General features: G+C 40.4%; 1 protein-coding gene across 2 annotated transcripts; it reads left to right on the forward strand.

Annotated features, from left to right (window-relative positions):
• On the forward strand, positions 1-27,863 carry CERS5 (ceramide synthase 5). 2 transcript variants are annotated; one of them, XM_020908176.2, is made up of 11 exons: positions 1-365; positions 16,646-16,751; positions 17,488-17,618; positions 18,318-18,375; positions 20,160-20,210; positions 21,453-21,545; positions 23,151-23,279; positions 23,383-23,489; positions 24,310-24,466; positions 25,286-25,394; positions 26,951-27,044. In XM_020908176.2, the coding sequence occupies exons 1-11, from the start codon at positions 169-171 to the stop codon at positions 26,956-26,958; spliced, it is 1,146 nt and encodes a 381-aa protein (XP_020763835.1). In that variant the 5' UTR covers positions 1-168; the 3' UTR covers positions 26,959-27,044. The 2 variants fall into 2 exon arrangements, with proteins under 2 accessions (XP_020763835.1, XP_020763834.2); XM_020908175.2 differs by lacking the exon at positions 25,286-25,394 and having other exon boundaries at positions 3-365; positions 26,951-27,863.
• Positions 27,864-27,865: the final 2 nt, after the last annotated feature.

Below are 27,865 nucleotides of genomic sequence, written 5' to 3' on the forward strand. Positions count from 1 at the left end.
GAGACCCGGCCCTGCAGAGGAGGCGGGCTGAGACGTGCCGGGGATGAGAAGGGGCCGGAAGGGGGTGGCCGCCGGTCCGGCCCCGCCCCGGGGCCGCCTCCCCGCGGGTTCCGTTGGCTGTGGCGGCAGCTGAAGCTTTGGCGGCGGGGGCCGCGGGGCGGGCGTAAGATGGCGACAGCGGCGGCGGGAGCTCTGGGCCTGTTGTGGGGCTGGCTGTGGAGCGAGCGCTTCTGGCTGCCCCAGAACGTGAGCTGGGCCGACTTCGAGGGGCAGGGCGACGATTACGGCTACCCGCGGGCCCGGCACATCCTCTCGGTGTTCCCGCTGGCGGCGGGAGTGTTCTCCGTGAGGCTGCTCTTCGAGCGGTGAGAGCCCGCGGGCGAGCGGTGCAAAGGGCCGGGGGCGCGGGCTGGTGAAGCAGTCCAGGGCGAAAGACCGAGGTCCGGGACCGGAAGACGAATTGCAGGGAAAGCCCGGAAGCAGGGGCCTGGGAGAGTCCGGGCCGCGCGGGAGATGCTTGGAGGGTGGCCGCGGTGGTCGTGGAGCCTAGGTAAAGACTTGGGGCTTAGACATTAAAAGGATGCGAGTCTCAGGGGACGCTGGACCCATTCAGATTTAGACCCCGGAGGTCATTGGGGGGGTGTCTCATAGGCCTCTCCCCAACCTTCAAGTATTCTGCAGACCAGGAAACAGGTTGAATGTGGGCTGCGACCGAGAACCCGAGGCGGGAAACAAGAAAGGGCTAAGAGAACCAGAACTAGTTGGGGCCGTCAAGAGCCAAGCTGAAAGGAGCAGGTTCATGGGAAGCTAAGATTTGTGAGGCACTTTAGTTTCTGGGAGTTGAGAGGCACAGGATTAGTTAGGCCCTAAGCCTTGGTTCGTCAACTCATGGACGTGTGTGTGTGTGTGTGTATTTCAGTAAAGTTGTGCCAGAGCTCGTAAGAGTAGAAATCTGGCAGGGTGTGGTGGAGCCTGAGGCTTCCAGAGCACGAAAAGATGTCAAATGAGTTGCAGAACGAGCCTTGGAGACCTGAAATGGAAGGAGGAGTGATAAAACTGAAAAGATGACAGCCTTAGGGCTTATAAGACTGTTGTGTTGAGCCAGCTTCTCAGCGACCATGTGTTCTTGACAAAAGTGTTTTCACTTTTCTTTGAGTGAGTGGCTCCTGTCTGCTAAGATAAAGATACTCACTGAGAACTTGATGTGGTGGTGATTTTACAGTGTGAACTTGTAGCAATGGGTGATTTTGACCAAGTCTACTCACCCCTCTGGAAGGATGACTTCTTTATGCATAGGTCTCGGGTAATGAGGGTGGAACTTTGACATCTTGCCTTCTTTTGGCCAGTATCTAGAGCAAAAATGCCCTTTCGAGGATGGGCATATATTGCAGATAGACTACTCTGTTACTGTCTGAAAAATTAATAGTAATCTGTTTTGGATTACTTCTTTGCCCACTATTTCTGACACAAAAATGTGTTATGTGTTGCCCACCATTCATCCATTTATTCACAGTGTTTATGTATTTTCATCAGAGTGCTCTACCAAAGGTTCAAGTGTAAAAATAAAGATGCTTTTAAATGAAGCAAATGAAACCAAAAGAACCAAATGCCTTTTGTGGGTCCTCGGGAACTTAGCATTGCAGTTCTTTAAGTATAGTCATAATATTAAGTGTTCCTGAGGTGGAGGCACAAACCGCTTGTCCCTCTTGGGAGTAAACTAGGTCCAGGTACCTTAGCACCTGTGTATGAGAACTAAAAAAAAGAGAAAGGATAATGACTGAAAAGGAGATACACAGTTCAGGAAAGAAAAAAAAAGTTCATCATCCTAGGCAAAAGATTCTCTGCTTTTCATATAAATGTTTAACAATATGGAAGTTTTCCCCAGGTTAGTGGTAAGAGGAGATAACTTGTTGCTTATAAACACTTATTTTATATAAACTTGCATATATTTTCAGATTTCCAAAGAGTTCCCCCAGGTGACTGTGAAGACTTACATATCCCCTGGCACAGCCACTGGAAAGGATCCTTTTTACCTGCGGGAATTCTATCCGAATGTTTCTATGGTGCTCCAGCGTCAGGGGAGAAGGGATGGGTGGGAATACTGATGTGAAAGCATTCTAGTATGATATTTCTTGGACAGTAAGAATAGGTACCTTGTTCATCTCATATTTGATCTTAGGAAAGTTTAACCCTAGCCGCAGTCTTGCTATTTTGTTTCTCTTTAAGATCAAACCACTTTAGTCAGCAGTAGAATTTACAGCTGAAATATTGGTTCAGTTAGTCTCTTTCCTATGTTTTCTTCTTTCCCAAGTCCTAACTGCTGCTGCTGCTGCTAAGTCGCTTCAGTCATGTCCGACTCTGTGCGACCCCATAGACCGCAGCCCACCAGGCTCCCCTGTCCCTGGGATTCTCCAGGCAAGAACAGTGGAGTGGGTTGCCATTTCCCTCTCCCAAGTCCTAACTACTTAGTTTCTAAAAATGATTCATATGATAACCATAGGCTGTAAGAGCTAGAACTCCAGCTTCCTTTTACATAAACAGTAAACTTAAGGCTTAGAAACATTTTCAGCTTTTCACATGTTGCATACTCACCTGAAGGAGGAGGTAGAACCAAGATACAGATTGTTTTCCTCAGCCCCGTTCTCTTTCCACTGTACGATATGGCCACTTCTCCCATTCCTTAAACTTCCCTTCAAGAATTAAGATTTAATACTGCTGTTCCTAGTATTCTAGGATTTGGAGAACAGATCCATGTTCATCTTATTCTTGGTTACTTAATATAATGTGTTTGACTTGAACTTTGCATTTGTTGCTTCAAATTGTCCTGCATATTTTAATGTCTTACACTATGCCCTTTGATAAATTATCTCTGTGTTTTAAGAATATCCTAAAGAATAAATAGAGTTTACAGTTTATTCTTACTTTTTCTTCTCATCAGCCACACAGAGCATTTATTTTTTTAAGTTCCCATTTTCCCTGGAGAGCTGCAACCTCATCTGATAGGGATGATTTGAAAGGCACCTGACCATAAATAAATGTATCTAGCTATTTCACTAAAGAACTGCAGATGGTAGATTATGTCCTACCCAAGAATGGAGGCTCTCCTTTGTGGGCCTCTGCTGAGTGGTTGCATTGTGGTGGCTTGCACCTTGCAAAATACCTTAGATGTGGTCAGTAAATACTGATTGAATGTTTGAGAAGGATCCACCCTTGCCTACTCAAATACCCAGAGGAGTAAACAGAATCTAGATCTTCAGCATGCAATAGATGATTTCCTTAGTTAAATTTCACCATACTGTGTTTGCATGTTATGCACCTTTCTCCAGTTTCTTTTTTCTCCCCACTACCCATGCACACACTCATGCCACCCTTTTATCCTGTCAAAAGAGAGATGAGAAACTCTTCCACCTGTTGTTTAAAACTTGTTATGATATTAATGACTGAGACTTGAGAGAATGAATAGTCCAAGCTAGGTCTGGCGTGTCTTAAATTGGACCTTAAAGGTAAAATTGTTTGAAATTTAATGTCTACATAGTCCCTGAGCACTTATTCCTTGGCATCAAATATGAGCTTGAGACTTAATATTGATACCATTAGAGCTACATAGGCTCATTTATTTTGAATATTGTATTGGCTTTATGTTGCCAGGAGAAAATTGTTTTGTAAATTATACAGGAGATAGATTATACCTCTCCTTGCTGCTCATTCATTATTCCAATCCCCTTTACTGTCATTACCTCCAAGGCAGCCTCACTGGCATATCTAAGGAGCTTTCTTGATACCATTCTCTGGCATAGGGCACTAAACAGACTCACGTATTGGCCTATCTTGTAACTAGAAACAAAAGCAGTGACTCGTGTGTATGTGTGCGCGCATGCACGTGTGTGTACACATTTCTTAACCACTCATTTCATCTTCCTCTTGTAAGTCTGGCTACCTCTGCTGCATGCTGCCTTTTTTTTCTTTTTCTTTCCCCCATTCTTCCCCACTTCCTTTGAGTGGAGGAAGGACTTCTCCTCTTTCTGACAGACCAGCTGCCCTCCTCCTAGGTCCATGTCATGTTCCAACATTGCGATCCAGAATTAGTTGGTCCTCCAGACTGGAGAGGTACTTTGGGAAGAATGGATACAGCTGCTGGCTAGGTTGTAAGGGAGACTTCCCTTTCCACTGCATCCCTAAAGGTATATCACAGAGTTGAATCAGGTTTGCAGATCCAGCAGAGTGAGATTGAGAAGGCCAACCATGTAACTCTGCCCTTATCTGAGAATCCGCCTCTCACTAAGCTCCAGATAATCAGAAGCCTTTCTCTCTTGGAAGACTTTCCCCAGCCCTTTCTGTGCAGTGGGTGTTGAAGTTCTGCAGACAACCCTGAATACTGTCACGACTAAGGTCAGGTTCCTGGGACAATATATGTGTCTCAGAAAAGAAACATGTCAGATACTTTTGCTTTAGCCACTTTGTGAGTCAGAAAACTAGGGTCTCCTAGATGGGTAAAGAAGAAATTAATGAAGAGGAGGCATCAAGGGAAGTCTGTACCTTTCTTCTAGAGTGGGAAAGGGAGATACACGTATTTTGACTTCCTCATCAGAAATAGTTTTAGGCTGATAAAGCTGCCTTCTAAAGAATTCACTGAGTTTTGGGCTCTTGTACTTAAATCTACTCGTACTTTATCTTTGGGAAAGTTAATTGGGATGTTACTGCAAAAGGAGTTAACCATAGTCACTTTTAACTAACCAAAAAAAATCTGAAACCAATTTTCCTAGATACAAAGGCAGTTTTCCTAGATATGAAGAATTCTCTGTGAATTATCTAGTGCTGTGGTTTCCAGTATAGTAGCCACCAGCTAGTACAATAGCTACTAGCTTTGGGGGCTTTCAGATGCAACTGGTCAGCATTAAGATGTGATCTAATTGTAAAATACACACCAAATTTTGAAGATTTAGTACAGGAAAAAAAAAGAATGTAAAATATCTCAGTTTTTAACACTGATTGCATATTGACATGATCATATTTTGGATATATTGAGTTAAACAAAGTATATTTTCAAAATTAATTTCACCCGTTTCTTTTTTACTTTTTTAAAAGTGGCTGTTAAAAGATTTTAAATTATTTATGTATATGGCTCACATTATTTCTGTTGACTAGTGTTGATGATAGTGATTCAAACAAGTATTAATAACTGAGAAGAGAATTTTAATATAGATTGACATTTGATTCAGTTTTCTAGCATCAGAAGGTGATTTGTCCTGAGTTTATTGGGCCAGGCTTAAACAATGGGGCATTCTAAAAAAAAAAAAATTCATAGTAATAATGGGATTTTTTTTTTAATGTAAATCTTTTTCTGAATGAGTTAAATAACTAGGTATAGTCTGTTTTGAGTCATTGTTGGTTAACCGTGCATGCTAGCCAAGCATTGCTTTAGAGTTGTTTTTTTTTCACGTATACATCACCTCAGTTGGAGTAGTTAATAATCTGTAAACAAACAAGTTTGTCAAGTACATGAAGTGCTACACAGCCTTGATAAGGCAATAAGAATAATGACACTATTATATTCTTCTCAAAACTATGGAGTTTCTTAAAAAGGGTATTACTTATAGTCTGTAGCTCTGAGTTAGTGTCAGCATTTGTAACAAGTCTCAATTATAGGCACAGAGGGTCTCAAACTAAATCATATTGTTGTAGTTGTTTTTAATACTTCTTGGGGAAAGTCTCCAGTTATAGAATGAAATTAGTTAATTTCAATTTCTACTGACTCTCCAGAAACCAGTGACCTCTCACATGGAGCTGGTAGGTTATCTTATGACTCAGGAGGACAGGTGGCACATTTCCTTGAAACACTTTATCTTTTTAGTTGAGAATTAAATTTTTACCCATTTGTTCACCTGTTCATTCTTCAACGATTATGTATTGAGAACTTAGTGTATACTAGATATCAAACTGTGTGCCAAGAGTGAAAAAAGTAAGTCATGGTGCCTACCTGCAGGAAGAAAACAAGAAAAACAGTGGTTAAAATAGAGTAATGGAAAAAATAAATAAATAAAATAGAGTAATGAGTGTGTGCACAGGGTTAAGTCATGGGAGTTTGGAAGAGGTAGACTTGTTTTTTTTTTAACATTATTAACTGAAATATAGGCTTAATGTCCCACTAACAAGCACTTGTTTCTTGAATTATGAAGGATGGTAAAAACTTCTTAAGAGAGAGCTTTTTGTTAACTGTTTAATCTGTCTCTTATTTGGCATGCATTTGTGTTTCTGGTTTAAGCAAATGTGTTAAGTAGTATAATTACTCATCCACTTAAAAAAGGTAAATATGTTTAATGAAATAAAAATGTAAAAAGGTAAATATGTTTAATGAAAAAAAAAATGTACATAGTTGGAAAAGGAAGAGTTATGAAAGAGTGAGAGTCTTAGGGAACTGCAGCTGTTCTTCAGATGGCACAGTGGTAAAGAATCCACCTGCCAGTGCGGGAGATGTGGGTTTGATCCCTGGGTCGGGCAGATCCCCTGGAGAAGGAAATGACAGCCCACTCCAGTATTCTTGCCTGGAGAATCCCATGGACAGAGTAGCCTTTTGGGCTACAGTCCATGGGGGTTGCAGAGTCGGACACAACTGAGCAAGAGCACACTCAATCACACACAGCTGTTGTCCAGCAATATTTTGAGAACTGCTGCTCTATAAAAATACTTATTAGCTACTCTATAATAAAACTACAACTTAGTCTTAAATTGGTTTGTGTCAGTGATACATTTTAATATATAAGTAATTCTTAATCTCGAGACTTATTTCCTTCATAATAAGGTTAAGGTGTAAATGGAATGTTGATCCCTTCTTTCTCATGACAGTACCAAGTAGATTCATCCAATTGCACAGTTGTTAATCATCTTAATTCTTATAGATCTAAGTGAAGCTAACTGATGGGAATGGAAGTGAAGAATAGTCTGGTATAATCCAGTGTATGCCTTGTGGTGGCTTAGGATAGTATATGTCATAAAGGTTTTCTTTTTTGTAGTTTGTTTCTGCTTTGTTTTAAGAGCAAATTGGCCAATTAAAAAAAAAAAATAGTCCTTAAAAAACCTGCAAAGATTACTTGTGCATGGACCATGCAAGAAATTTTGGATTTGGTGGTTTAGGTGTCCCTGAGAAGTGCAGTATTTTGTACACAGCAAGCACATATATGTACAACAAATGTGTAGAACACATTTGCTTGTACATAGCAAATCCTGTCCTCTTAAGAATTTACTCAGAAAAATACACTGATATGGATGCATATGTTTAGGGAATATACAAAATAATATATGGCTGGGAGTCAACTGCATGTAAATGAGTAAATAGTATAATTTAGAAATTTGTAAATCTTCTCAGCATTACTTTTTTTGCTCTTAAAAACTTTTGAGGATCCCAAAAATGTTTTGTAAATGTGGGTTACATATACCTATCAATATTTTCATATTTGAAATCAAAATTGAGAAATTTAAGAGATATACTTATTATTTCACTAAAAATAACAAAAATAAGCCTATTACATTAACATAAATAACATTTTTGAAAGAGAATTTTCCAGACAAAAAATAATGAGAAGAACATTGATTTTATATTTTTGCAGATCTCTTTGATGTCTAGCTTAGAAGATAGCTGGATTTTCCTCTCTGGCTTCTACATTCAATCCCTTGTAATATGCTGGTTTGGTTGAAGTATATAAGTAAAAGCTGACTTTACACAGATATGTTATTGGAAAGGGAAGGTATTTTATCTTTGTTATTATGCCAAAACACAAGAAAGGTTGGTTGCATTGTGGAATCTGAAACCATATCAATGAGCTTTTCATTCAGGTTAAAATCCACCAGTCTGTTATATACTTTGAATGGATGTCATGTACTGGTCACTTGAAAAAATACTGGTTCCCTAAGTTATACAGATCTTTTAAATGTACATTTCCTAATATGATACTTAAAAAAATCATATAGTTTAGCTCATTCTAACAGTCTCATTAGAAAAGCCTTGAAGTATGTATTGGGATGTTGTTGAGCTCAAAGGCAGATATGAGTTCTCTAAAATTCAAATTGTCACAAAAGCTTGAATTTTATCAATGGAAAGAATGTTTGTTTTTTTAAAGTAACAGCCTTTTTCATTAATTTTTAAGAAAATGTATCTTAAGTACGCAGGTCCTGAATAACCTTAGTTTTTCTGTCAATCATTCTTGTGGGTAAAAATGGTGTTCTTCGAAAAAAATGATTTAGTCGAACATACAGCTCAGTCAAACGAGTGCCTTTCGCTGAGACAGCCGTATCCCTTGGCATTCTGTAAAAGTGATTTCTGTGTACTTCCCGTCTTACTGCAGACTACTTTTTTAAAAATGTACCCAAGGATTGGCTTTTAAAAAATATTTGTTTATTTATTTGGCTGCTCTGAGTTTTAGTTGTGGTATGTGCAGTCTTTGATCTTCCTTGTGGCATGCAAAAAATCCCATGGGGCATGTGGGATCTAGTTCCCTGACCAGGGATTGAACCTGGGCCCCATGCATTGGGAACATAGAGTCTTAGCCACCGAACCACCAGGGAAGTCCCAAGAGTAGGCATTTAATAAAATTAATCATTTGTATTGCTTCATCAAGGGCATGCTTTAGTGAAACTGGCGTCGTTGTTGTTAACCAATGGGCTATAGCAAGAAAGAATATAGTAACTACTCCTACAGTTGGGTGCCACTGCTTTGATTTGTGCTCAGGTTCTCTAAGTGTATCCACCATTGCTCTTTTCGCATGATCATTGCAAATGTCAACACCATAACAAAGGCAAAGAATGTCTTAATAGTATTATGAAAACAGTTTTGATTTATGGGCCCCCAGAGTGTGTCTCAGGGGTGCTCTGGGGTCTGTGGACCATTCAGACTCTCTGCCATAGTTGACTTAGATCACCCAGGATGAGTGTATAGAATAAAGTAAGAATCTGCATAGAACCCTGAGGAAACTGTTTTTGGAAAAGGCAGGCTTCCTAGGTGGCTCAGTGTGATAAAATATCTGTCTGCCAAGCAGGAGACACAGCTTCAGTCCCTGGGTCAGAAAGATTGCCTGGAGAAGGAAGTGGCAACCCACTCCAGTATTCTTGCTTGGGAAGTTCTGTAGACAGAGGAGCCTGGCCAGCTACAGTCCATGGGGCTGTAGAAGAATTGGATAGGACTTAGCAACTAAGGGCTTCCCTTACGGCTCAGCGGTAAAGAATTCATGTGCCAAGCAGGAGATGTAAGTTCGGTCCCTGGGTTGGGAAGATCCTCTGGAAGAGGAACACTCCAGTATTCTTGCCTGGAAAAATGTCCCATGGACAGAGCAGCCTAGCGGGCTACAGTCTATGAGTCAGTCACAAAGAGTTGGACACAGCTGAGCACGAGCTACCTTTAGCGACTGAAAAACAATAACAGAAAGGAAGAAGAAACCCAAAAGAAGATAAGAGGTATGATAGCCATACAGTATTTGATCATATCAGTGTGCACATGCGGGCATCACCTCCTGGGAAGAGGGGCAGCCGCCCAGATGGAGGTGGTGAGGAGCCAGCAAGGTGAGGCGACTTGCCTGCATTGGCAGGTGGATTCTTTATCACCTAGCCACTTGGGAAGCCCCTGAAAATATCAGTAGTTAGCATTTACTAAGTACTCACTTTGTCGCAGCCACCATTCTAAGTACTGAACATTAAATCTTCATAGTAACTTTATGAAGTAGGTAGATACTGTAGTTATTCCTCATTTACAGATGAAAAAACTGAAACAACCAGAAAAGTAAGTAACTTGTCCAAAGTACATAGCACATTGTCCAGACTAGCAGTGCATACTAAAAAATCTAGTTCTACTGGGGAAAGTGTGACAGAAAGGAAGCTAAGAGAAAAGAGCATTTCAAGGGGGAAAGCATGCTCAAAATGTCAAAGGGCACTGAGTTGTCAGGTAAGATAGGGGCCTGAAAAGTATCCATTTGATTTCACAGTAAGATCATTAACGACTTTGGCAAGAGCAGCTTCAGTGGAGAATATGGACCGAAGCCAGATGAGAGACACAAGAGGGTTCAGGAATGAGTAGGAGTTAGAAGAGAAGTCATGAGGAGAGAACTTTTTCAAGAACTTTCGTTGTGAGATGGTGAGAGCCAAAGGGTGTGAGGGACAGGAAGAGCTGTGTTAGGATGGGAAAACTTGAGCATATTCAAGGTCCGAGGAGAAACAAGCTGAAAGCACAAAGCTGAAAATAATAGGAAAAAAGAAGGACTAAATAGAATGAAATTTCTGATCGGGAAGAGAATAGATCTAAAGCACAGGGATATTAGTTTTAGATAAAGTGGTTCTGATGCACTAGGTGAAGATGCTCCTTTCTCTTCTTAGTCAAGCTTCTTAAGGGAGAGCCCTAGCTATTTCCACTTCTTTTTTTCTCCTCTCTATATTTTTACTGCTCTAACTCACTACTGTCCTTTAGAGTCTCCATTTCACTGGAATTTATTTAGTGAAGGTTATCACTGGTCTCTAAATTGCCAAATCCAGTGGATACTGAAGTCCTTGTCTTACTTGATCTCTGCCTCATTTGATACGACTCCACCTCGGACCTTCCCACCCACTAAATTCACATTTTATGTTGTGTTTCCTAGTATTCTTACCTTCATTCTCTTTAGTTTATATTCCTTTCTTATGCAGTCAATCCACCCTCATAATTTTAGCTACTACCTATATTCTCGTTCTCTCTCTTCTTTCTCATATCTTTGTGTATATGTTATCTTAAGCCCCTTTTCCAGGTTTATTTGCCTTACTAGACTGTTGAATTTCAATGTTCCACAAGTACTTCAAAATCAGTATACAGACAACTCATCTTTCACTCCTAAATTTGCTTTTCTTATCTTATTCTCTACTTGGTTGAGGCACCATAATCAACTTAGTTTTCCAATCTGGAAACATAGAAGGCGCCCTTGATTTTTTTATTGGTTCTTTTTCTTTTGGTTCTTATATCTACCCAGTCACCAAGTTCTATCAGTTTCACTTTCTTGCCATACCTTAGGTTGAATCCAGCCTTGCCTTTCCATTTCTGTAGCCTTAGTTCAGTGCTTTATGACATCTAGCATGAATTTTTTACAATAGCCTAAAATCTTTTCAGCGACTCTCCATCAACTGTGGGATGAAATTCAAGCTTAACATAACATGCAAGGCACCTGTGATCTGGCCCCTAACTACTTGTGTAGTTTTTTCTCCTATCACTGTCACCACCCCCACTCCCAATTTGTACATTGCATAGTTCTCTAAGCCCTTTCTTATCTCTTCTTTAGCACATGCTGTTCCCTCTGCCTCAGTATCTTTTTTACTTTCTCCTTCCCTTTCAACTCTACAGAAGCTGCTCAAATTTTTTATGTGATTGGTTTATTAAGAATTCAATTGTAGGCAATTCCCTGGCAGTCCAGCGGTTAGAACTCTGCACTTTCACTGCCAAGAGTTTAGGTTCAGTCCTTGATCCCACAAACCAAGTGGCGTGGCCAGAAAGAGAGGAAGGAAAGATGGAAGGAAGGAAAAAGAATTCAGTTGTAAAGGGAAAGGACTTTCTGAATTTGTTTTCTATGGAACTCCACATTTACCTTTAAATATCTCAGCTTTCATCTCTCCGTGTGTGTGTGTGTGTGTGTGTGTGTGTGTGTGTGTGGGCGGGCGGTGAGGGGGGAAGATGAATGGGTAGAGCATTCAGGTTCAAAATATTTAGTTACTCAGTACTCTTCATTTAATGATATACCATCTTCATCAGTCTGTATAAGACCTTTCTCTTTTTATTGTATTTTTCCCGTCTTCATCTTGTTGTCTATTTCTGTTTCTTTGATGGTTATTTTTCTTTTTTATATATCAGTTTTTACATTTTTGTATTTTTCCAGAATTGATCTAAGCCAGTGCTTCCCAACTCAATCATGTTGCTGCACACGTAGAAAATAATATGTGCATGCACAATGGGTACGTGAGACCAAAGGCTACAGACAGGGTTTCTAGCTACCGTCCACCCCATGGACCACCCTGAGAGCTAAGCAACATCTCGACATAAGCATAGCCCATCTCGGGGCTTCCCTGGTGAATCATTGGTAAAGAATCTGCCTGCCAGTGCAGGAGACACAGGTTGGATCTCTGATCTGGGAGGACCCCACATGCCAAGGAGCAGCTGAGCCCATGCAGCACAAGTATTGAGCCTGTGGTCTAGAGCCCAGAAACAACTCTTGAGCCCACTCGCTGCAACTGCTGAAGCCCATGCACTCTAGAATCCGTGCTCTGCAACAAGAGGAGCCACCGCAATGAGAAGCCTGATCACTACAACAAAGAGTAGCCCCCACTCACCACAACTAGAGAAAAGCCCAAGCAGCAACAAAGACCCAGCACAGCTATAAATAAATAAATAAATATTTTTAAAAGTAAATGAGCCTTAAAAAAGAAAAAAGTATGGCCCATCTGTGTTATCTGCCATGATACATTAGTTGAGAAACTCAATCTAGACTTTCAAATATATTTGTATATAGTTCATATTCGTCAGTGATGTTGCAGTGGGTCACAAAGAATTGTTGGTCCAGCTCTTGTCTTTAGTATGTAAGAGCAAAGTGGTGAGTAATTTAATCTTAAATTAACCCAGGCTTAGGTCAGCTGCTACCATGTATCTGGAGGGCAAGAAAGGGGCAGAATGAAATGATCTCTATGGAGCACGATAGATACATTACAATCAGGGTTTGGATCACTAGACTCATGTTCCTGGTGTGGCAGGTAGAAAGGAGTAGTTTGCCACCGTAGACCACTAAATGCCTACTTACTCAGATCTTCAGGCAAAGGGCAGTCTGGTCTTTAAATTATTTAAAACTTGGGCAACAGATTGATCCTAGACTGAACAGAAAATCACAAGATAAGTTGAGTTCTCTATGTTATCCAGGACAGTAGTTTTCAACTAGGATATCAGGACTCCTTTACACTATTAAAAATGATCAAGAACCCTAGAGAGTTTTTATTTATATGGATAATAACTATCAATATGTACCGTTTTAGAAATTAAACAGTTTTTTAAAGTATTTACTCATTTGCTTATAAATAACAATATATTGTATTGGTAATGTTAACTAATGCTTTATGAAAATTTAGCACTTTCCCAAAACAAAAAAAAATGTGAAAATAGTATTATTTTACATTTTTGAGTCTTTTTGTCATCTAGCAGCTGTATTCTCATCAGTTCTGCCTTCAGTCTCTTGGCTGTGTGTCATGTAAGCTGTGGAAATTTTCAGTGTACACTTACAAGAGAGTGAGAGAGAAATGAACTGTTATGAAACTATAGAATTATTATGAGAATAATTTTGACCTTGCAGAGCAGAGCTCCTGAAAAATGTCACAAGTCTCCAGGCACACTTTGAGAAGTGCTGATCTAGCAGAAATGATGAATGATAATTCTAGGCTCTTTGGAATTAGACCAACCTAGATACCTATTTTCTGTTATTCTAAATGCCAGGTAAGTGATACGGAATGAATGCATGACTAGTATTTGTTTTGTTCAGATTTCGGGTTTGAAACGTTTTTTTGTTTGCTTGTTTTTGGCTGTGCCACACAGCATGTGGGATCTTAGTTCCCCAGCCAGAGGTCAAACCTGTGCCCTCTGCAGTGAAAGTGTAGAGTTCTGACCACTGGGCTGCCAGGGAATTCCCCTGTTTTGAATTTTTTTAACACAGGAAAAGTTCTTTTTCAATCATAATTCCTTATTGTGGGTTTTGTGCTTCATGCTTTGGTACAATATCAGTGCCCAATAAATATTTCGTCAAATAAGCAGATTTTCTTAAGGTCTGTCCAGCTGTCACTGACTTGATGCCTTTCATTGAACTGTGTCTTTCATTGAACTCTGAACTAATGAGGACAGGATGTGAGCTTATGACAGCTCTAGGATATTAAGTCTGCTTCAAGGTCTAGATAATAAAGCAGTTATCTTGGCTTCACCCAAGTGGTCAGGGTAGAAACCTGTCCCTGTTGTGTGAAAGAGGATTTCCTGCTCTTCTCACTTTGTTCAAGGTACCATCAGGGAGTACCCAGACAAAACTGTTTCTAGTAAAAATAATAATAGCTGCTTTTTAATGAATGTTTACAAAGTTTCAGTTACTGGGTAGACATACATCATGTCAATTCCTGATGGTCCGTATGGTCAAAGCTATGGTTTTTCCAGTAGTCATGTATGGATGTGAGAGTTGGACCATAAAACTAAACACTGAAAATTGATGCTTTTGAACTGTGGTGTTGGAAAAGACTCTTGAGAGTCCCTTGGACTGCAAGATCAATCCTAAAGGACAACAGTCCTGAATATTCATTGGAAAGACTAATGCTGAAGCTCCAGTACTTTGGCCACCTAATGGGAAGACTCATTGTAAAAGACCCTGATGCTGGGAAAGATTGGAGGCAGGAGAAAGGGACGACAGAGGATGAAATGGTTAGATAGCATCCTCGATTCGATGGACAGGAGTTTGAGCAAGCTCCGCTATTGGTGATGGACAGGGAAGCCTGGTGTGCTGCACTCCATGAGGCCGCAAAGAGTCAGATATGACTGAGCTCTACTGTAACTATGTCATTTCATCTTTAAAATAACCCTGTGGAGCAGATATTTTCATCCTCATTCTGTAGGTAACTGTCATGAAGTCTATTAGCTGGTAAAATCTGCCTAGCCCCAGGGCCTTTAATCTGACTGGATTAAGGAAGAGGCCTGCTTCAGGGAATAAGAATAAGAATTGGAAAGACTTTTTTGTTCTCAGGTCTACTTCTTCATTCAGTTAACATAAATGAGAGATGATTCAGTGCTTTTATCTCAGATGTGATATGGCACCAACTCAACAACAAAGAATGGCTACCTTTTTTTTTTTTTTTGGCCACACCATGCAGCTTGTGGGATTTTAGTTCCCCAACCAGGGATTGAACCCACCCAAGGAAGTCCACTTCTTGCAGTGGAAACATGAAGTTCTAAGCACTGAACTGCCAGGGAAGTCTCAAGTATTGCTGCCTTAATTAATTACCCTTCTGGATACTGATCAGTGCTGGGTCCAAACTGAGCTCCAACAGCAAGGGTTGGATCCAACAGCAAGCTACACCTATCACTCAGCATGCAATTATTGAGCACAGAACCTTGGTAAATACAAAAGCAGTATTCTCTGTCTTCTCAAGGAGTTTAAAATGGGTAGGAGTTTAAAATGTTTGTACACAGAATTATATACCAGGAAATATAAACTAATGTTTCTATTAGCATTGGTATTTGAATGAAAGTTTTATACTACTTGTGTAAAAGAGAAGAATGGGTTACAGATGTGGATTACTTTGTGCTCTGAATCAGTGTTTCCCCATGTCTTGGGAACTTTGGTGATAAAGGTAAAAGAAGTTTTCACAGAGAAAGATAATAAACAGAGCTTCTTATTTTCAGTCCCTCCCTTAGAGATAAATTCTGGATTTGAATGCAGATAAATAAAATAGGTCAAGAGCACTCCATCTTACACCTCCCAGTTATTATTTCATCATACAACTCCCTAAGATGCTAAGAGAGTTAGAACTGATTTTGACTTATTCTGAAAGTGATTACATAAAGCTTTTCTTAGAACTGAGGCTCATAGAAATATTTGGTTATGGAAAAGAGGGAGATCTTTCTTAAAGAGCCAAGGAATAATTCCTCAATTTTCAAATCTAAAAGTTATAAATTAATTATAATCAATGATATCATCATAGAATCTTAGAAAATCTTACACATCATCTCCTTTAGATGGCAAAACCAAAACTCAATTATTAAGTGACTTGACCAAGTTTATGTGTCTTATTATTGGTAGATCTGGGACTAGAACTGAGTACTAATAGGTAATTTCTTTCTTACCACTCTTTGTAGTTTCTGGGGTTTTTTTTCTTCAGAGCTTCAAAGTTCTAATTACTTCCATAGTCTTTTGATTAGGCAGGAAGGTGACCATGACCAAGGATATTTGTTTAGGAAGAGCTCAGTCTCAGTTCTACTTTTCCCTCCAGTTAAGATCTTGATGGTTTGATATAAGGAGAACTATCATTTATTAAGCACTTTCTTGCGTCAGGGTCTTCATATACATTATATCATTGTACCTACAAGATTCAAGTAAAGTAGACCCGCTTCTAATGGGAATATGAATGAATCCCCTGGGAATCTTGTTAGTACAGATTCTAATTTTGCTGGTCTGAGATGGGGTTTGAGATTCTGCACTTCTAAAAAGCTTCTAGGAAAAGTCAGTAATGCTATTTATCTGTTGGCCTTATGTTCAGTAGCAAGAATGTTGATATTATTTTTTATCTTACAAATGAAAAAAAAACTGAGTTTTAGCAAGACTAAATAAGTTGCCCAGGTTCATACAGGTGGTAAATGGTAGACTAATGATTTGATCTAGGTCTTTCTTACTCTAAAGCTCAAAATGTGATAAGGGGAACCAGGGAAAAATGGAAAGAGAGCTTATGTTCCAATATTTCTTAAACAGGTCACTTCTCAAGTGAATCAGTGGCAGAATTCAGGATTAAATCAAAAAGTTCTGGCTCCCTGCCAAGTGTTTCCCCCTTTTCTTTTTATCAGTCCCCTAATCAGGATTTTTGCTTAATGCCTAGCAAACAATTTTTAGAATTGGCTTTTGGGTTTTCTCCATTACAGGTTTATTGCCAAACCCTGTGCACTCCATGTTGGCATCCAGGACAGTGGTCCTTATCAGGCACAACCTAATGCTATCCTTGAAAAGGTGTTCATGTCTATTACCAAGGTAAGTGGGCCAAAAAAAAAAGGAAGATTTTTGTTAGGGTTCATCCCATAGGGCATGGGAGGATAGAGAGTAAGTATTTCCAAGGCTAAGGATAGGATGGGATGATCTTTCATGTTTGGATAGTCCGTAGAGCTATTAGGAGAACTTTATCCACTCAAGGAAATACCTTTGGGCTAGGATACCTTAAATAAGTCAGGATTACATACATTGGAGATTTAGGCCTAGCAGTCACCACCACCCCTACTCCCCTCCCCAAGACACATCATATTTTGATTTTGTTTTTCCCTGCTTCAGCTCTTGTCATTACCTAGTTGCATAATCAAGATAGAGATGTTACTGATAGCCTTTTCAGGTTGGATTTTGAGGTTTTTTTAATTGAAGGATAAATACCTTACAGAATTGTGTTGGTTTCTGCTGAATATCAACATGAATCAGTCATAGGTATACATATGTCCCTTCCCTCTAAACCTCCCTCCCAGGTTGAGTTTTTAATTTTTTTTTTTTACTCATTTGGGCCGGAGGGAGAAAACCAAATAGGTATGTGTATAGGTGAAGGTCCTTGATGTGTAAAATAGTACTTCTTACATAAAAATGACTTTGGGGATGAAACTTGGAAAAAAAAACATTACTTAAGTCACTGTAGTTACTACCCCTCTGCCACTCAGCTTGTCAAAGGGCTTTAATGAGAGAGGTTTGAAGAAAAAGCAATGTTCTGACTCTGGTCATACGCCTACAGTATCCTGATGAGAAAAGGCTGGAGGGCCTGTCAAAGCAACTAGACTGGGATGTCCGAAAAATCCAATGCTGGTTTCGCCATCGGAGGAATCAGGACAAGCCCCCAACGCTCACTAAATTTTGTGAAAGCATGTAGGTGTACGGAAGGAGGTGGGGAGAGAGGAGAAGGGTGGGGTATGACTGAACTAAGGTTTTGTTTTTGGAAATCACTTCTCCTGTTAGGATAACAGTCAATGGATGCAAAGGGCTAACTCTGTTATAGGCTGGAAAGAAGAGACTGAAAGCCTGGTCACCCTTAGTTTCTTAGACATGCTTGCCCCTAAGCTAGCTGTAGTTGCATTTTGTTCACCTTTCCCAAAGAAATTAGGAATTCCTCTACTTTCGCTTACGTAGATAGATATGCACACCCTTGTATACCCTGGTAGAGATAGTTCCAGCTTGCTATAGATTGACATTTTAATAGGAAGCATCCCTTTTCTGGACATGCTGTAGTTCATTTCACTGGGTTTTTACTGATTATCCTCTGGACACCAAGCACTATTTCTCATTGTCATGCAAAAAAAAAAAAAAACCAAAAAACCCAAACATAGGCACTATCATCAGGGAGTCTGATATAGAAGAAAAGTTCACTGAAACCAGTATATACTTGTAGAAATCTTATTTTTAAACAGAGGCTGGAAGATTTTTATGTCTTTGGCTTTTTGGGTAACATTATATCATCAGTTTCTTATGATAACTGTGTTATCCCCAAATGTGCTATCTTGAATTCTTTAGCTCAAAGACTTTCTTTTGAGTAAATGTTTGTCTAACTTCTACTCTTCACCCATCTAGGTGGAGATTCACTTTTTATTTATGTATATTCTGCTACGGAATTAGATTTCTCTGGTCGGTGAGTCTGAACTTTCTCTGGTTCTCTGTTGGGTTCTAATCATTCGTGCATCCTTAGAGATAAGAGTTAAATACCTTTAGAGCTTTGTCCTCTACTCTCTTTTGTTTTTTCTTTGTGATGCCTAGAGCCCAGGTTTATAAGCTAAATAGATTGTCTTCTGTCTGGGGCCTGACATCAGTAACCTCATGACTCTGTTTCTCCTTAAGTAATGCTAATAATAATAGTATTAATTAAATCAACATAGTACATGATGGTTTACAAGGCATTTGACAAAAGTCCTATTCTTGCAAGGAGGAGACAGTTACAGAAATGAAGTCAGTAACTCATTGAAGTAGCTATTATTCCTGCTTTGCAATTGATTATCAGAGTCAAAGAAGAATTTCAGGCTTTTTGATCATGAGTCTTTTTTTTTTCCCCTACTGTACCACAGTATTTTCCTCTAAATGCATAATTTAAGTTTCAAAATATGTGAAACATAAGGAAGCAGAACTGAAGGAAGGGAATAGACAATTACACAATCCTATTTGGAGATTTTAATGCTCTTAATTGAAATCATTAGACAAAAAAAAAAAAAAATCACTGAGGATGTAGAAGGTTTAAATAACAGTCCAACCAGTTTGGCTTAATTGACATTTATAGGACACCACACCAGCAGCTGAAGGATATATATTATTTATTATTTTTATTTATTTTTTTTTTGAAGGATATATATTATTTTCAAGTCTATGTAAAAGATAGCAACTAAGATAGACCATATGCTAGGCCATAAAATTAGTCTCAGCAAATTTTAAAATTTTGAAATCTTATAAAATATGTTCTCAGACCATAATGGAATTAAAACAGGAATCAAATCAATAATAATAAGACATCTAGAAAATATTCATAAGTTAAACAACTCTCCTGAATAACCCAAAGATCAAATAAGAAATCACAAGGGAATTAGAAAATACTTTTAATTGAATGATGCTGAAAATACAACATACCAAAGTTTGTGGTATGCAGCTAAAGCATACTTTTGAGGAAATTTATAACTTTAATTGTTTATATTAGAAAAGAAGAAAACTTTAAAATCAATGATTTAAGTTTTCATTTTAAGATCCAGAAAAAGAAGAGCAAAGTAAACCCAAAGTAAGTTAAAGGAAAGAAAGAAAAAAAAGAAGAAAAGCAAAAATTGATGAAATAGGCATTAGAAAATAATGGAGAAAATTACTAAAGCCAAAGGTTGGTTCTTTGAAAGTTTTAATTAAAATTGATAAACCTTTAGAAAAAAACAAGAAAACAAATTATCAGTATCTGGGAGAAAAAGAGGCTATCACTATAGGTCCTGTAGACATTGAAAGAATAGTAAGGCCACATTATGAACAGTTTAATAGTAATAAATTCAACAATTTAGATGAAATGGATAACACTTTCAGAGGACATAATTGAAACTCCATTGGAGATGATTACTTTTGACTTTTGAATCTTTGGCACAGAGAGATCTCCTACTAAATGAAATCATTGTCTTCCTGCCTCCCAATTTCCTATATATTCCAGGTCATGATGTTTCCAAAAGCTATCCTAGCACTCTCTTTGCTCTTGTGTCTGGTTTCTCTCTTCGTAATAGCACTTTCTTCTTCTAGGAAAAAAGTATAATTGTTTATTTATCCTTTAAGGATCCCTAAATTCTGTCTAGAGGGATTCTATTTTCTTTCCCATCTCTTTGCCCAAAGTATAGAGAGAAAGGTGTAGATGGGCCAGGGGGGAATTCTGAAAATTGACTTGGATTATTTATTTTCTCTTAGTCACCTTGGTTCTGGGACACCCGACAGTGCTGGCACAGTTACCCTTATCAGGTAAGATCTGAGCCCTTCAAGACAGGGGCCTTATGTGTGTGTGGGGGGGGGGGGATGGGGTTGGGGAGAGTGCATCGCCAGTCCCAGGGCAGATGGCACATTCCCTTGAGATTCTTAAGGGATTAGGGACTGAGTCTCTTTGAGTCATATGTTCACAGTATGTATTTTTGGGGTCCCCAACAGCAGTGAAGTCCAGGGATCTGTTTATTCCAGATATTCACCCTAATTGGGCTGGAAAGAGAAGCAGCTTCCTGGCACTTAATGAGGTGCTTTCTGGTTCAGGTGTCCCTTTTGAATCCCATAAGAGCATCTTGGTTGTAGTCTAAAGTAGAAAAATGTCAAGGGGTTGCTAACAGGGTGGAAGAAGGAAAGGCCTCAGTGTATTTAATCCCCTGAAAATTGCCCAGAATTCTAGAAACACTGATTTGATTGTGGTGTGTGTGTGTGTGCGCGTGCGCATGTGCGCACGTGCTTAGTTGCTCAGTCATGTCTTTGTTAACCCTGAAAGTGAAAGTCACTCAGTCATGTCTGACTCTTTACAACCCCATGGACTATACAGTCCATGGAATTCTCCAGGCCAGAATACTGAAGTGGGTAGTCGTTCCCTTCTCCAGGGAATCTTCCCAACCCAGGGATTAAACCCAGGTCTCCCACATTGCAGGTGGATTCTTTACCAGCCCGAAGAAGACTGGAGTAGCCTATCCCTTCTCCAGCAGATCTTCCCAACCCAGGAATCAAACTGGGGTCTCCTGCATTGCAGGCAGATTCTTTACCAGCTGAGCTACCAGGGAAGCCTATCTGATCTCTAAAAGATGAGCCAAAGATGCTTATGGGCTTCCCAGGTGGCACTAGTGGTAAAGAACCCACCTGCTAATGCAGGAGATATAAGAGACGTGGGTTCTATCCCTGGGTCGGGACGATCCCCTGGAGGGAGGGCATAGCAACTCACTCCAGTATCCTTGCCTGGAGGATAGAGGAGCCTGGCAGGCTATAGTGCATAGGGTTGCAAAGAGTTGGACATGACTGAAGTGATTTAGCACACAAAGATGTATATGTGGAAGGGAAGAGTTTTAAGCGTCAACACCAATGCAAAGTCTGTTAACTATTGCACATCTTGGAAGATGATGGAGAGGAAGAATATTTAATAATCGGGGGTATGAGTTCGCTGGCACAGAGAAAGTTGGGGACATGGAATGAGTCTTTGACTAACTGGTATCCTCACTACTACTTTTTCTCTTCCAGCCTCTCACAAGTGGGCTTTATTACTATTATATCATGGAATTGGCTTTCTATTGGTCTCTCATGTTTTCTCAGTTTACAGACATTAAAAGAAAGGTAAGGACATTGGCTCCCTTAACACCCTGATTTATGACACCCTCCTTTCCAGCAGCTACCATTATTATCATTGTGATGGATTCTCTGTCCTGATTAGGACCACAAAAGAGGCTGAAAGTAGGTTCAATGGGACTTTTAGCTGTTTGTAGTGTTCTCAGAAGTGAGACCTGACTAGTGAAGTATATTTGAGTCATTCAAGGCAGCCCAGGATGAAAACAGTTAACCATCTAAGAAGACTACCCTTTTCTTTGTTTTTCTCCAAGGTTCTTACACATAGAAGCTCAAGAAACTAGTCAAAACTTAGGGATAACAAGGCCTGATCCAGGAAAAGCTTCGATTCCAGAAGAACTTTTGCCATTAGTGACCCTTGTTCCCTCTCTGTTCTGTCTTCTTGGTGACCCCACTTACTTAAAAGAATGTCAGTTGGGAGGGGTTTTACATATTTTAGTTTACCCTTTTCTTGCTGTTATTTAGGAAACAGATTCAGAGAAGTGAGTTGACTTGCCTACAGAATGGCAAAGTTGGAAATGACTTAAGTTTTTTGTAAGTATACAGAAAGGGCAGAATCTTCATCTTTTATTGGCATCCACCTGACATAATGCAATTCCAGCAGCTCTAACCCTAATCTGTCACTAACTCATAGTTATCTTTGGTAAGGAAAATAAATCAGAGTTACCTGATTGTAGAACCCAGACATTAATCTGGGTTATTAGTTGTTGTATAACCTAGAAGCGTGATATATAATTTAAATGCCTCTCACCCTCCTTTGGTTATTCAGGACGGTTACACACCCTCCTATGGAGACATAGGTCTCCTTATTAAAATTTCATTTTAATACATGACACATAGAAAAAGGCTTATAATATGTATGTAGGTTTTAAAACGTTCTAGAATGTGTACTTGTGAACTCATCCCAACTCAAGAGCTAGAACATATGATTGTATCCATCCATATGGAGAGCATAGGCTTTATATCCTTGCTTCTCTGATGCAATTTACCTGCCTCCTCCCACACTCTATCCCTCACTGGGCTGAGAAGTATTTATTAGATGTGTGTAATAACTCAGGTATTTAGAGATTTCTCAGGGTCTAACCTTGTTATTTGAACCCAAGAGGAAGTTAGAGCTTTAAATCTGAGAGCAGGAAGTGCTTGTTTAGCATTTCTCTGAAATGTTTTGGAATAGCTTCTCCCCTCCACAAACCTCCCCTTTCTCTTAGGTCCCTTTTGTTGAAATTGCCTTCATCAATGCAGAAGAGTCTCAGATGCTCAAGGAATCTGAGATATCTAAGGCTTATATGCCTGACTACCACCTGGGAAATTATCTCTATGTATCATCTAAGCATCTGAAGTCTACATGTTCAGCAGCTACCAAAGAAAATTGCTCTTTTCTGTGTTTTGAGCTATAGATTGAGTGTAGATTATGGGTCAGTCACTGATGTAGAGAGTTTTGGGTGAAATGTTAGGCAGCTCCCTAGGGGAGAATTTAAACAAGATGAAACTTAAGGGGTGGGATGAGATTCTCTGAGAACAGTGCAGGGCACTGAGTTGTGTAGCAGCTCTGTGGCCTTGCCTTTACCTGCCTCTTCTATTTGCATTCCTTCCTAGGACTTTCTGATCATGTTTGTGCATCACCTGGCCACCATTGGGCTTATTACCTTCTCTTACATCAACAACATGGTTCGAGTGGGAACGCTGGTCTTGTGTCTACATGATGTCTCAGACTTCTTGCTGGAGGTAAGACCCCTCAACGACTCTTTCCTCACTAGTCCTCTTTACTTTTCTTCCTATTTGAGAACTGACTTTCTCCCCAATTCAATTCTTATCTTTCTTTCTCTAGGCAGCCAAGCTAGCCAATTATGCAAAGTACCAGCGTCTCTGTGACACCCTTTTTGTGATCTTCAGTGCTGTTTTTGTGGTGACTCGCCTAGGAATCTATCCATTCTGGTAAGTGTTAGGGCTGTGGAGCTGTGGTAAATATGTAACAATAAACTGGTCACCAGTTTAGGGAACAGACACCAAGGTTCCTTAACCTTACATATTGTTCTGCTTTTTGCTTGACTTACCTGACCTTTTATGGATTCTTGAAGGACCTCATTTCCCTTGTACAGTATTTCTAATGCAGTATATGATGTAGACCGAGAGCATACAACTCACTTAGCTATGGCTCTCCTGATGTATCTCTGAGGATTAGTCCTCATCTTATGCCTAAGTAACTCCTTTGCCTTCTTTTGCACCGATTACAGACGTCTCGGGCTTTTGCTTATTTTCCTGCTCTATACTGTCTCCCACCCTGACCACTGCCACTCCCAAACCACTCTCAATTCTATACTCATGACTTTATATGACAAGTCATTGATTGACTCTCTGGGTTGGAGATTTTCCTTAGTCTGAGGGAATTGGCCATCAGCTGTCCTACATGTGCGTGAGGATCTGAATTATTCCTAGGGTTATTGTTAAAATTGTTGTCCCAAATTTGTGATACTCTGCATATTTGGATTAGTAATGTGACTTATTTGAAGTGATTAGTAATCTGATTTATTCTGTCAGTTGCTAAGAATGCTATATCTTCCATTATTCCTAAAGATAGAAAACTCCAGGGGCCCCTTTCTTTACTGTCTTCTCACTGTGCATGAATATCCCTGGAACTTCAACTGATAGAAGGTATGGGGTAAAAACACAAGGTTCTGCTTTCCAGGAAATTCAACTTCATCCCTATGTGTCTGGCTTTGACTCTAGAATCTGACCATTGACCTTCCTCTTATAGGATCCTGAACACAACCCTCTTTGAGAGTTGGGAGATGATTGGGCCCTATCCTTCCTGGTGGCTTTTCAACAGCCTTCTCCTGGTCCTTCAGGTTCTGCATGTCATCTGGTCTTACCTAATTGCACGAATTGCTTTCAAAGCCTTGATCCGAGGAAAGGTAAGGGTGAAAGATGGCTTCTTTCTTTCGGGTATTACCAAGCAAAAAGCCTAGGGCTCTAAGGTTTTCATCTTTTCTCTAAGTATGAGTGTTTAGCAATCTAACACATGACTTAGATGTCAGAGGCAGGATCTGCCTTCTTCCTGTCCCACAGGAATGACTTTTGTTAAATAATAAACAGGATTAGGTTTTGGAGACCATTTCAACCATTACCTACCCCTTACCTACCTACATCATGGATTTCATATTTTTATTTTTAGCATGGAAGCCTTTTTTCAAAGGAAATCATATGCAGAGCTGCAAGATGTAAACTGTATAGAAGCCAAGATGTTAGATTGCCTAGGAGTGGTATGGTAATTCACAAGCCACCCCAAGATGGCCACACTGTGGTGTTCAAGATACAGTTTATGTAAGGAATTAAGTACCAGCCTCCCTTACTGTTGCATGAGGCAGGGTCTTAAGTGAGATGGGTTTTTAGGGCTTCAAATACCCACTTTACGTCAGGAGCCCAAAAGCACAAAGAAAGGCATTATTCTGTGATAAAACTCATAACTGAATTTTGCAAATTCTGAAGCAGTTAGTCAAACTGTGATTAGCCTGAGGGATTCAGCCTTCAGTAGTATACAATCCCAAGGGGAGGGGCTCTGGTGGAGGATACAGACTCTAGGACAAGGGATGGGATGTTCCCAGGAATGTATGGTCTCTTGTGACACTGTTCCTTATGGCTTTAATTGGTTTCAGAACTTGCTTAGTGTGCCTGTGCATCTTGGTGTAGCTACTGGACATCTCTCTTTTCCCCTGCTTTTCTTCCCTGACCAGGTGACCTATCCAGGAAGGATTAGACCCAGACTCTGTACTCTCCACTCTTTTCTCACCTCCTTCCTTTTTTCTATGCCTGGTGGGAGCTGGACAGTTTCATCTCTTGCATGTAAGTGTATCTGTGCTTCTAGTGTTCAGTGAAGCATGTCTATCTGAATGTGTTTCTCTTCCTTCCTGCTTTCCTTTCTGTTTCCCTGCATTGTATGGAGCATGCCTTCTCTCCTGACCTTGTGGGGCATTGTTGAATGGAGCTCAAGTTGCCAGATTCTTTTTCCTAAATTGAGGCAAGAGTAGAGTCTGCTCTGTTTTTTTTTTTCCATTTCTGTTTTTCCCTTCCCGCCCCCATCTGTCCTTTTTGAGCTTCCCTTTCACTCAAATCTAACACACTGCCCTCTGGTGGAAATTTCCTGAAGATCAGATAATCAACTCGTGATCTGGGTTCAGAGGTCAATAGCTATAATAAACCATAGAATCTTAGAGCTAACCAAAGCAAGTACCCCACCCTCTGGTAACAGCAATTGTAGTATTGTTTCCTTATCACCTCCTTCTCTTATTTACTTAAAAAAAAAAAAAACACTCGTTTATTAACCTTCAGTTCTGGAGGGCAAAAGCCTGACAGACACTGGGTGTCTCTCCTTTTTACTTTTATGGTCCATGCTAGAAAATTTGAAATACTTTGCTTGGTATGCAGGATAGTTTAGATCGGAAAACACTGCATTAATCCAAATCCTTCACTTGAAAATACAGAATAAAAAGCTGAGTTTGAAAGGTGAAGATTCATAGAGAACAGCATGATTGGGACTGGGATTCTTGTCTCGCTGACTGCCAGTCTGCTTTTCTTTTCACCATGTTGTGTATCTTCAGGATACTAGAGAGGTAATCCTGTTACAAGAAAAGGGAAAGAATTGAAGAAATAAGCATCATAGGATGTTAACATTTGAGCCCAGGAAGAGTAGAACAGCTGAAAAGACCCAATTGTGGATCAACTTTGGGGATATAGTAAAACTCTGCTGCTGCTGCTGCTGTTAAGTCTCTTCAGTCGTGTCCGACTCTGTGTGATCCCATAGACGGCAGCCCACCAGGCTCCCCCGTCCCTGGGATTCTCTAGGCAAGAACACTGGAGTGGGTTGCCATTTCCTTCTCCAATGTGTGAAAGTGAAAAGTGAAAGTGAAGTCGCTGAGTCATGTCCGACTCTTAGGGACTCCATGGACCGCAGCCTACCAGGCTCCTCCATCCATGGGATTTTCCAGGCAAGAGTATTGGAGTGAGGTACCATTGCCTTCTCCGACTCTAGATAACCAAAACTGCAGTGGAAGTGATGACAACAGCCCTGTATTGTTGTGTTGGCCTTTTCTCTTTTTGAGGTAGAAGAGAAAGGGTATGTGAATGTTTTTAGCTCTTTTAGGCTGGTCCTGAAAGGTAAACTCTTCTACCAAGACAGCTACTTACTTCATTGAGAACAGAATTAGAGATGATGAGAGAAACCCAGAAAGCAGGCAGGTATTCATAAGTCTCTATGGTCCCGATGGTATTTTGAGTCAGGTGCCACCAGAAAGTAGGCCAGATTGGAAACAGTGCCCAACCATGGGCTCTGTGGGCTATGTCTTATGATTCTAGAAAAGTTCTGTCCTTACCTTTCCTACCTTTGGCCCCATCCCTCCCAGGTGTCTAAAGATGATCGCAGTGATGTGGAGAGCAGCTCAGAGGAAGAAGATATAACCACCAGCACAAAAGGCCCCTGTGGCCGCAGCTCCAGCAATGGTGCCAATCGGGTGAATGGTCACATGGGAGGCAGCTACTGGGCTGAAGAGTAAGGCGGTTGGTATGGGGACTTCAGCATAGACGGACTTGTAGGGCCACTGGCCACCTACTTCTCTTGGTCCTCCCCACATCTACATTCCTGGGACTAGGGGGTGTGCAGGGCACTGAGGAGAATCAAAGAAGCAAATATTTTCACTTAAAAAAAAAAAACTCTGCCATTTCGTATTTAATAGCCTCCAGGTTTTCAGTAATGTTATTTGCTCTGTGTGTGCGCGTGCGTGTGTGTGTATGTGCACGCCTGTGCATGTGCATTTGTGCATATGCATGAGTCTCGTTGCCTAGGTTGGGGCCATTTCTGGACTAGGGCCGTTAGGCCTTGCCTGGTCTCCTCTGAACCCACCTCAGTCCCAGATTTGGCTGCATCTTGAATTATGCTGTTTCCAGAGTGTCCCCTCCTTGGTTGCCCATGGCTCTTGAGCCCTGACCATCTGAATGGAGCAGCTGAGTTTAGCTCCACGTTTCTGCACTGTTTCTTGTTTGGAGCTGGAATATTTCGCATGAAGCTGTATGCAAACAGACAGCCATGAAATGGGTGGCCAGGATTGCTGCAGCCCATAGCTAGATCCCCTTCCTGCCACCTGGTAGTGACAGGGACAAGACAACTGCTGATACCCTGCTCTTTATTCAAATGGTACGCAGGAAGTGGGGTGGGGGGAGCAGGTGAGCTGAGGGCTGGAGGACAACAGCCACTGGGTGAGCTGTTAACGGTTTATACTATTGTTTACTCTTCTGTGATTAAAAGTGCTTCAACCCTCATC

This window comes from Odocoileus virginianus, chromosome 24 (assembly GCF_023699985.2).
Source record: "Odocoileus virginianus isolate 20LAN1187 ecotype Illinois chromosome 24, Ovbor_1.2, whole genome shotgun sequence".
In the NCBI taxonomy this organism is placed as follows: Eukaryota; Metazoa; Chordata; class Mammalia; order Artiodactyla; family Cervidae; genus Odocoileus; species Odocoileus virginianus.